Consider the following 12,119-nt stretch of genomic DNA (forward strand, 5'->3'; position numbering starts at 1 on the left):
ACCATAGCAGTGCACTCAATTCTAAAGTGCAAATTAAACAGGTTGACTTGGAAACCGGACAGATGTTTTAGCTTTGACGCTGCCATCTAGTGGCCCCCGCTTTCGATCCTCCAGATGCACATAAAATACGCAAGCTAGTACGTACGTGAACAGTGCCACTCTTGCAGCAGCTCTTGTATACACGTCCGTGTAGTGAACGTGAAGTGTATTTGTGCCTTTAATGTGAAAGCGGCGTTAGGATTAGGGCAACGTTTCTGACACAATACAACAGACATCATCATAAAGCAGCTTCACAGGAAACTTTCTGAACATTGAAATCCCCCCGTTGATCCAGGAAAAAACGCCCTGAGAAAACATCAGGAAGAAAGACGAACCAGACTCAAAAAGGGAAACGCTCTTCTAAATCATCCATCCATTTTCTATACCGCTTATCCTTCTCAGGGTAACGGGGAAACCTGGAGCCTATCCCAGGGAGCATGGGGCACAAGGCGGGGTACACCCTGGACGGGGTGCCAATCCATCGCAGGGCACAATCACATACCCATACACTACGGACACTTTAGACACGCCAATCAGCCTATCATGGGGGACTAGGGGAGGAAACCGGAGTACCCAGAGGAAACCCCTGCAGCACGGGGAGAACATGCAAACTCTGCACACACAGGGCCACGGTGGGAATCGAACCCTGACCGTGAGGCGAACGTGCTAACCACTAAGCCACCGTGTGCCCACTCTTCTAAATCAGCTGATTATAAATCATTACTGTAGAAGAGTAAAAGGAAACAGTACTAAGTATGTTGGCAGATTGCGAATAAGAGTCCTGGGATGAGTTGGACGATGACAGCAGCAGTTCTTTTGGTAGAAATTTGCAGATTATTAACTGAAGCATTAGTGAGAACTGTGTTGGGGTTGTTGTTTTTTTTTGGTCCATGGGACCGTCCACAAGAGCGGAAAATGAGCCGTGAGTGCAGAAAGCTCTGGAGAGAGGGATTAGTACTAAGTGCGTTGAGAGGATGTTCAGTATGCGCAAGAGTCCCGGGATGAGTACAGGACAACGATCGTCCGATCCTGTTACAGCTCTTTGCTTGGACTGATTGAGAAGCTGTTTTGGCAAATGAATGAATGAATGAATGAATGCATGCAGGAGGAGTTAATAAACAATGAATCAGTCTTCATACACTGAGCTCTAGCAAGCATGCCAGGTCTCACTGCACCTTGTGTTGCTTTCAGTTGTCCAGCTGATTTGTTTTGTTTTGAGAGAAAGGTGTCTAGGATTTGTCTGATTTGTCTGATAAATCATTCGACACTGTAATATTCCAGAGATGAGGCTCCATTAACAGGAAATGCCTCCACCAGGCTGGAAACTTACCCGGATCCGTCTCATGGCAGCTACTATTTCCACACGGCTGTTGGGTCGCGCGACATCCAGGCTCCCAATGTACTGCCAAAACAAAACAAAACACAAACACTTACCTTTATGATTCAATGTAACGTATTAAAAACAAACAAACAAACAAACAAACAAACATTTCTGTTTATTGAGACGTTAGTTGGAGACAAAACAAGTGGCTTGGAAAAACTTCTCGTGCCGTTTTCTCGTGAACAGAACGGGTCCTGTTTGTGTCAAGTTGATAAAGTTAATAAACAGAAGGTAAGTTTGTTAAAGCTCCAAACAAACATCGAGTCTCACCTTCGCCTCGAAATGAATCCCGTGCTGGAATGCCTCCTCGTTGTGTAGAGGAATCCGCAAGTCGTGTCCGTCGTCCACTAAATTGTACTTGGTCTTCGCAGGCATGGTCGCGCGTTGAACAAACCCGAACCGGTAAAGAAATAAACCGAGCGAAAGCGCGAGGCGGTCGCGTGAAAAGGCGCACGGTTCAGCTCGCGCGCTCCGTAGCGTTTCTTTCTGCCATTATCGTGTCAACGCTTTTTTTTTTTTTTTTTTTTTTTTTTTATACCGTCAGTCAGTGCAACTTTGTAACCGATCCCTCTTTCTCCTGTTCCTTCTCCGAACTCAGCGGCTTCCTTCCTTCCCTTCTTGCCTTGCAACGTCTCACCGGCTGTCGCTTATTTCCGGTTTAAAGTAAAAACAGAGAAGACTTTCCGCTGTCGTGTTCCTGACAAACCTGGCGCGAGAGCGGTGCCAATATTGTGCTCGCGCTTTCCCACCGCCAAATCTGCGCGAGCGCCATAGTAGTGCAAGCTCTCGCTCTCTCTCTCTCTCTCTCTCACCACTCACACTATGTATCTCTCTCTTACACGCACACACTGTGTATTTCTCTCTCACACGTACACTCTCTCCCCCCCCCTCTCTCTCTCTTTTTCTCTCTTTCTCTCTCGCACACACACTCCCTCCCTCTCTCTCTCTCGCACTCTCTCTCTCTCTCTCACTCTCTCGCACGCACACTCCCTCTCTCTCTCTCTCTCTCTCTCTCTCTCTCTCTCTCTCTCTCACACACACACACACACACACACTTTCTCTTACACACACTCCCTCCCTCTCTCTCCCTCTCTCACTCACTATACACACTCGGTGCATCTCTCTCTCGCACGCACTCTCACTCTGTTTCTCTATTTCTCTCTCTCCATGTATCCCTCTATTTTTCCCTCTCTCTCTCTCACACACACACACACACACTCTGTTTATCTCTCTATTTCTCTCTCTCACTCTGTTTCTCCATTTCTCTCTCTCTCACACACACACACTCTCCCTCTGCATATCCCTCTATTTCTCTCTCACACACACTCACTCTGTTTATCTCCCTATTTCTCTCTCTCACTCTGTTTCTCTATTTCTCTCTCACACACACACACACACTCTCCCTCATGTATCCCTCTATTTCTCTCTCACTCAAACACACACACTCCCTCGTGTATCCCTCTATTTCTCTCTCTCACTCTGTTTCTCTATTTCTCTCTCTCACACACACACTCCCTCCGTGTATCCCTCTATTTCTCTCTCACTCACACACACACACTCCCTCGTGTATCCCTCTATTTCTCTCTCTCACTCTGTTTCTCTATTTCTCTCTCTCACACACACACTCCCTCGTGTATCCCTCTATTTCTCTCTCTCACTCTGTTTCTCTATTTCTCTCTCACACACACACACTCCCTCCGTGTATCCCTCTATTTCTCTCTCACTCTGTTTCTCTATTTCTCTCTCTCTCACACACACACTCCCTCCATGTATCCCTCTATTTCTCTCTCACACACACACTCACTCTGTTTATCCCTCTATTTCTCTCTCTCTCTCTCACACACACACACACACTCTCTCCCTCGTGTATCCCTCTATTTCTCTCTCTCTCTCTCACACACACACACACTCCCTTGTGTATCCCTCTATTTCTCTCTCTCTCTCACACACACACACTCTCCCTCATGTATCCCTCTATTTCTCTCTCACTCACACACACACACTCCCTCGTGTATCCCTCTATTTCTCTCTCTCACTCTGTTTATCTCTATTTCTCTCTCTCACTCTGTTTCTCTATTTCTCTCTCACACAGGCTCTCACTCTGTTTATCTCTCTCTATTTCCCTTGCGCTCACAAATACACTGTATCTTCCTCTATCTCTCTTGCTCTCCACACACACACACACACACACACACACACACACACACACACACACACACACTCCTTCTCTGTATCTCTCTCTCCTTCTCTCTCTCATGCACTATGTGCATCTCTTTCTCTGTATCGGTTTCTCTCTCTTCCCCTCTCTCCCTCTCACACGCACAATCTCTCTCTCACACACTCCCTCTCTGTGTGTATCTCTTGCTCACACACTATGTGCATCTCTTTCTTGGTATCGGTGTGTTTCTCTCTCACACATACTCTCTCTCTCTCTCTCAGCATCATTTAGGTTTGGGGAATCCCACCTGCTGCCATTGGAACACAGCTTCAGCCCATCTCAGTGGAGCCGAAGGAAGAAAAAAAATCTCCCTGCTTTTGTTTAAACAGTTTATTATGCATTGAGGAAAACAGTGAAGGGAACGTGTTGGTAGCACACGAAAACTCAGGGATACTTAAGAATTGTTTACACAGTAATTATTGTGTACAGAAGCCCTGAATCACAAGATGCTGGAAAAAGCTGAAGCACTATGTTCTTATTTTGTATTCATATCTAATAATTTTGACTCTTTATTTCAAAATATGATGTCACCATTTAAATTTTATATCTCGTTATTTCAAGATACTTCCAGTCATCTTGTTAGTGCAAGACTGAATTTCTATCTAATATCTCATTTTGACCTAATGCCTTATTTCAAGTTGTATTGTTAGTTTGATTTAATATCTCCTTATTTCATGATGCAATGACAATATTTTAACTGAATATCTTAATATACAGTATCTTAATATATGATTGTGTCTTATTATTCTGATTTATAAACTCGTATTCTCAAGATAGTATGTCATTACTCTGCTTTATTACCGCATTACTACAAGATATATTTTGACTTCATCTTATTATTTAAAAATAACCCGTTATTTCAAGATATTGAAATTGTTATTCTAATTTAATATCTTGTGATTTATGAACTTATTTCAGGATATTATCTCATTACTTTGTGTTATCTCCTTACTTCATGACATGTCAATTTACACTTAATATTTCATTGTTTCAACTAGACATGTGATTTCAAGATTATTATTATTATTATTATTATTATTATTATTATTATTATTAAAATATTAAGATCTGGTTATTTTGACTTAACTGATTGTTTCAATATTTTACAGCAATGATTCAATATATATATATATATATATATATATATATATATATATATATATATATATATATATATATATATAGATAGATAGATAGATACAATATATACAATTACTTTAAATTAACGCCTTGTTGATGGCTTGATTTATGTTCTTATTTCAAGATATATCATTATTTTGAGTTATATGTTATTTTCCACTTAATATCTAATTACCATGACTTTGCTTGTTATTTCAAGATATGTTGTTTTTTTAACTTAATATTTCAATATCATCCATCCATCCATCCATCCATCCATCCATCCATCCATCCATCCATCTTCTACCGCTTACTCCTTCTTCAGGGTCACGGGGAACCTTGAGCCTATCCCAGGGAGCATGGGGCACAAGGCGGGGTACACCCTGGACAGGGTGCCAGTCCATCGCAGGGCACAATCACAAATACATTCACACACCCATTCACACACTACGGACACTTTAGACACGCCAATCAGCCTACCATGCATGTCTTTGGACTGGGGGAGGAAACCGGAGTACCCGGAGGAAACCCCCGCAGCACGGGGAGAACATGCAAACTCCGCACACACAGGGCCCTATTTCAATATCAATGAATTAATAACTTATTTCAAGATATGTCCTTATTTTAACTCAAAATCTTGTTTTCTGACTTACTGTTTTGTTTTTTTTTCATTTTCAAGATATTATTCCATTCATTCAATGTACTATCTTATAATTTCAAGATAATATGCCATTATATTAACTTAATATCCTGTTATTTTGACTTATCTCGTTATTTCAAAATTATGTCATTATTTTGAGTAATCTCATTATTACAATGTATTATGTTCTTATTTCTACTTTGTATAACAGTATTTTGACTTTATGTCATAATTCCTAGTTAATATCTTGTTATTTTGATTCCTTATTTCTTCGTGTTGACATACGATCTCATAGTGTTGACTGAGCAGCCTACATCAAATAGCTGGACAAAATGAGTGCTATGACTATTATGGATTTCTGTCAATTTAACTGTTAGGAGTCAAAATGTTGACCATATTTGAACACATTTAAATGATTTACCAATCGTTCGACATATATTTGTCAATTTTGACAAGATTTGAGAAATGGATTGAATATTACATATTCAGTATATATATAATATACCTGAAGGAGATATTTATTCAATAAATATGAATTAGTCAGTCAGTACAGTAAAACTAATGGGAAAGGCTCGTAATAACAAGCATGAGGAATGGACTTGCTGATAAGCACTGGGAGTTTAAGGGGTTAATTTTTCAAGAAAACTTTCCATATACTATTTTGTTACAACTTAATATCGGGACTCATTAAGGCTAGAGACAAATTTTTAACATTGTACAAAGTATGATCCGAAATGAACAGTGATTGAAATATGCGGTATATATACAGTAGTACACATCATAAAGATGGAACAAAGTAGAGAAAATGAAGAGAAATACAATGCTAAATAGACTCCATTACAGTTATAGTGGTCATAGAGGTAAGTCATATTAAGTTGAAAGCCAATTTGCGGTATGTCAGCTATAAAAGAGGACTTTGATATGTGAATGTTTAAAGCACAGGTCATGTAGTCAGTGTGTGTGAATTGTAAATCTACCAGTTACACAAACTGCAAACCTGTCAAGTGTACACTCACCTCAAACATGCTGACAAACCACACATGGGGAAAAAATGCAATGGAAATACTGTAATAGCTAAGCTGCTTCTCCAGAGCAGGGAAGAGGAGGAGATCAAATGCTTATCTTTAACACATCACTGACTGAGCACTTTGGAGCCGCCAGGTCAAGCGGAAGGGTCACCATGGTGAAGTCACGAGCTCCTGTACAAACAAATGTACCATGTTAACACCTACAGCCGTAATTCTATTTCCACTGACAACACAAACGAAGAGTGTAAGAAATGAAAGATTCTCGTAGTTTCATTCTGTATATGTAAATGTTCTGAGGTAATAAGTAATCTAATTCCAACATTTATACACTATTAAAATAAGTAAAAGCAATCATGCCAAAATATGTTACAAGTGACTGCAAATCGCCAAGTGGTGACAAACTACATTCTTTTATTAATTTTAATAATGGTCATTATGGTATTCTTAATTGATTTGTCCAAGCATTTTTCTTCTCATTCTTATTGGTTGTAATAATAATAATAATAATAATAATAATAGTAATAATAATAATAATAATAATAATGATGATAATAATAATAATAATAATAATAATAATAATAGTAACAACAACAACAACAACAATAATAATAATTATAATAATAATAACAACAATACTAATAATAACAAAAATAATTATAATAACAATTATTATTATTGCTACCCTTGTCGCTATTATTGTTCTTGTTTTTGGTGTTATTCATTTTTTTGGTATTATTGTTGGTATTATTGTTCTTGTTGGTGGTATTATTGTTTTTGTTGGTATTATTGTTGGTATTATTGTTCTTGTTGGTATTATTGTTGGTATTATTGTTCATGTTGGTGGTATTATTGTTTTTGTTGGTATTATTGTTGGTATTATTGTTCTTGTTGGTATTATTGTTGGTATTATTGTTCTTGTTGGTATTATTGTTGATATTATTGTTGGTATTATTGTTCATGTTGGTGGTATTATTGTTTTTGTTGGTACTATTGATGGTATTGTTCTAGTTGTTGGTATTATTGTTGGTATTGTTCTTGTTGGTATTATTGTTCTTGTCTGTATTGTTCTTGTTTTTGGTGTTATTCTTGGTCTTGTTTTGCTATTATTGTTTTTATTGTTGGTATCATTGTTCTTGTTGGTGTTCTAATTATTGTTATTGTTCTAATCATTGTTATTGTGTTAGTCATTGGTATTGTTCTTGTCATTGGTATTATTGTTTTTATTGTTGGTATCATTGTTCTTGTTGGTGTTCTAATTATTGTTATTGTTCTAATCATTGTTATTGTGTTAGTCATTGGTATTGTTCTTGTCATTGGTATTATTGTTTTTATTGTTGGTATCATTGTTCTTGTTGGTGTTCTAATTATTGTTATTGTTCTAATCATTGTTATTGTGTTAGTCATTGGTATTGTTCTTGTCATTGGTATTATTGTTTTTATTGTTGGTATCATTGTTCTTGCTGTTGGTATTTTATTCTAGTTATTATTGTTCCTGTTATCAATGTTCTTCCTGTTACTCATCTTTTTGTTCTTATTCTTTGTATTTGTAATTGTTTCTTTTAAAGAAAATATTTATTCTCAACCCTAATAGTAGCAAATGAACATTTGTTGCAAATTTAAAAAAAAAAAAGGTGTATAGTTTAGAGAGTGAGAGATACAATTCTGCACCTGCTGACTGCTAGTACAATTATCTTATTTTATATAAGTTAATATTTATTTTCATTTGATTTGATTTGTATGTGTTAACATGCAAGGCCCCTCTGAAAATGAGACACATGAATTATTATGCTTCCATGCTTAACAATTATTACATGAAAAAAAAAAACAGCGGCTTTTCACTAGCTTGTGTTGTGAGTCGAATGCAGGGCAGTAGGTCAGGAAAACATACTAGAATTCACTTGGGAGTTTTGGGCAATCTTAAAATCCTGCTTGTAAGCTCCAGTCCAGCTGATACACTATTTAAACTGAATTAATCATGAAGTTTATACTGGAATGTGGGGCACTATGGATCGTTACATTAGAATGGGTGTGGCTTATGTTGTGTATTTTTTTTATCACTGGTAGCTTTTGGTCCTAATAGCTTTTCAGTAATTATTTTTTATTATATTGCCCGATACATTGTAATTGCAGAATGATAAGGTTTTATTGGGCATTTTAGTCAAAAATGAGTTATCCATATCTGTCACTGGAGGACACTATATTCACATATATTATAACACATATAATATATGTTTTACACACACACACACACACACACATATATACATATATATATATATATATATATATATATATATATATATATATATATATGTGTGTGTGTGTGTGTGTGTGTGTGTGTGTGTGTGTGTGTGTATGTATATATATGTATATACAGACCTTAGTGCAACAGAAAATGTGTATTGTAGCTAACATCAGATATCACTGCACTAAAGCTACATGAGATATGATTAATAAACTGAACTTTCCAGTGTAATCATAGACTGAAAGTCAGCTAGTCATGTTTGTATGGTTGCACAGAAACATGTATTGTATATTCTAATGAAGAAGAAGCATTAATTGCCACATATACATTACAGTACAGTGAAAATTCTCCTCTTCACATATCCCAACTTGTTAGGAAGTTGGGGTCAGATCACAGGGTCAGCCATGATAAAGCAGAGAGTGTTAAGGGCTTTGTTCAAGGGTCCAACAGTGGCAGCTTGGTGGTGTTGGGGCTTGCACCCCTGACCTTCTAAGCAGCAACCCAGAGTCTTTAACCACTGAGAATGAAATGTTATTAAAAAGCATATATAATGATGTGGTCTTGATTCGAAATGTCTTCCTTGTTTATCTAATTGTGCCCATTTCAATAATGTAACCTTAAGTACCATTAATGTGTAGATTTACGTAGATAACAGTACTTTACAGTTTTAATAGCTGGAATGTCAAAATGCCTCATACCAGCAATTCACCCAGATAGAACCTCATCATAGTACGATCATGGAGTTACAGCTTAAGCTACAAAATAAACACCAGACCAGGAAAATCCTGCAAAATGTATTGACTTAATGATATTGACCTAATTACTTGTCTCTCAACAAACTCAGTACAAGGGATGATGCAATGCAAACGATAGCCACAAAGGGGCAGTGATGTACAAGGGGTCTAAAATGCCCAGTAATAAACGTGGCATAGATTCAAGGGCCAACAGAAGCTCAAAAACAGACAACCACATTGTGTGGATTGCTATTTATGTAACAAACCACAGATCTGTTTTTCTGTATAACGTGACAATGAGGAAGATATTTTGGGGGGAAAACAGAGCAGTAATAAAGCAGAAGAAACATTTAACATTCAAATGGTCTTAATAACTGTATCATTTTGTCTCACATCTCCAATGTACTTCCTTTTCTTTAACCCAGATAGAAGGAAGTAAAAGGAAGAACACTTTAAACACACTTAAAACAACATTTCCAAAATACAAACACACACAAATGACAAACATCTTCCCAAGCAGCCAGAACCCTGTCATCTCTCAGATGATCCACAGAACTGCTCAGCCAATTCATTCACCTCGAAATCACCTGGTAGTTAAACACATCTTCATATCATGAAAAAAACAAAAACAAACAAACAGCACGTACATCTGTTTCATTCAACAGAACAGCATGCAACAATACACTTTAACCTTGACCTTAATAAAGTGCATGTGTGGGCCATGTTCCAAATCACTTCAGTGGTTAATGGATAATGGCTTGCATTTGAGGTCATGCAAATTAACATCAAACAACACTTGGGCTGTTTTGAGACTGGCATACTTAAAGTATCAAATATTATTTTTTATTATATAGTTAATTTACCTTTATTTCATCTCAAGGGTATACAAACCTTTACACTTGCAGTGCCTCAGTGAAATTTTCAACAATATGTTGTGTTACAACCTGGAAGTGAGGTTTTTTTTATTGCTTGCTTTACAAAATATGTCTAACATTTGAAACTGTGAATTAAAAAAAATAATAATAATATTAGCGGCGTAGTGGTTAGCACGTTTGCCTTACACCTCGAGGGTCGGGGGTTCGATTCCCATCGTGGCCCTGTGTGTGCGGTGTTAGCATGTTCTCCCCGTGCTGCGGGGGTTTCCTCCGGGTACTCCGGTTTCCTCCCCCAGTCCAAAGACATAGGCTGATTGGCATGTCCACAGTGTAGGAATATGTATGTGATTGTGTATCCAGCGATGGATTGGCACCCTGTCCAGGGTGTACCCCGCCTTGTGCCCGATGCTTCCTGGGATTGGCTCCAGGTTCCCCGTTACCCTGAAAAGGATAAGCGGTATAGAAGATGGATGGATGGATGGACATTTGTTGGTTACACAAGTATTCACTTCCCTTGGTCAAAACTTGCTAGAACAACCTCAGACTGGAATTACAGCTGCAAGTCTTCTGGGATATGTTGCACATCTGGATCCTGATATTTTTGCCCATTCTCCTTACCCATTCTCAACCACATTGCATTTTGGTTGCATGCTTAGGGTCGTTGTCTTCTTGGAAAGTGAACCTCTGACCAGTCTCAAGGCTCTTGCAGACTACAACAGTTTTCTTCCAGAAATGCCCAGCGTTCGGTTCAAACCGTCTCGCACTCATTCCTGACCAATTTCCCAGTCCCTGCTGATGAAAAGCATTCCCAGAACTTGATACTAAGACCACCATGCTTCACTGTGATGGTGTTCAGTGTGATAAGCCGTGTCAAGTTCCCACCAAACTGTCACTCAAACGCACGTGTGTATGCAGAATTACCCCAGAATGCTTCATTTAAAAAAAAAAAAAGCACAGCGTTGCAGAAATCCTGAAAACTGAAATCCAAAATGTGTTCGCATTTTTTCGACTTTTCATGCCAAAAACTATTTATTGAGGTTGTGGAGAAAGACTACAAGGACAACTGAAAAAATGCTTAAGCATTATTTTTGGAACAGTACTTCAAAGCAAATATAGTGGTACATCTAACAAAAATGGTTCATTTTGTTTCATCACAGTTGGTTAAGAATTAAAGAGACATTCGGAGGTAACGTATTATCATTAAAGACTCTAATTTGTTATTGACCAACAAAAATGTAGCAGAAGAATCAGACATTTAGCTACAGGTATATTAGCTAAGGTTCGCTGCAGCGTTTAGATGAAATGCCTGTAGGTTCCGCTGCTCTTGCTTGGTACACCTCAAGTTCAGAGCTTTTATAATAAAAATGTCACGGGAGTGTTGCATTGTGGTACGCACTACACCACAAAGACAACTCTGAATGCGTATTTGGAAATTACAGCCCAAGTTTTACATTCGAATACTGTTTACACATTCAGACATGGGGTGTTTCTCAATACTCAAATTCCTCGTTTCCTTGCTCCTCCATCTTCCAGCCCGTGACCAGGAATTCGATCGACGTCAACCATCTTGAAAGACATATCAATTCTCTAATTGAGCCATGAGGAGGCGAGGAGCGAGGACACACAGGTGTATCCTGTGAGGAAGTGTTTCTTGTCGAAAAACCTGACACACATATAAATTCCCCTCCTCCTTTTACACCGGCCGCATTCTTAAACAAAAATCCTTTGAAGATGCGACAGAGTTTTGTGTGAAATATAATTACATAATAATATGCTTACAATGACTATTGGAATTAATTGAGCCTTACATGTTTGGATATGCAAAGCTCCACAAAAATAA

The 12,119-nt window shown here is 38.0% G+C and overlaps 1 protein-coding gene across 1 annotated transcript in view; it reads right to left on the reverse strand.

Moving 5' to 3' along the window:
• The window catches only part of nos1apa (nitric oxide synthase 1 (neuronal) adaptor protein a), a 132,485-nt gene extending 130,132 nt beyond the window's left edge, over nucleotides 1-2,353 (reverse strand). The window contains exons 1-2 of the mRNA XM_053683487.1: nucleotides 1,691-2,353; nucleotides 1,370-1,441 (exon numbers count right to left, since the gene is read on the reverse strand). Of these exons, the coding sequence (XP_053539462.1) occupies nucleotides 1,370-1,441; nucleotides 1,691-1,795 (177 nt within the window). The 5' untranslated portion in view covers nucleotides 1,796-2,353. The remainder of the gene's footprint in view (nucleotides 1-1,369; nucleotides 1,442-1,690) is intronic.
• Between the last annotated feature and the right edge of the window lie 9,766 nt (nucleotides 2,354-12,119).

Source organism: Ictalurus punctatus, chromosome 11 (genome assembly GCF_001660625.3).
Source record: "Ictalurus punctatus breed USDA103 chromosome 11, Coco_2.0, whole genome shotgun sequence".
Taxonomy (NCBI): Eukaryota; Metazoa; Chordata; class Actinopteri; order Siluriformes; family Ictaluridae; genus Ictalurus; species Ictalurus punctatus.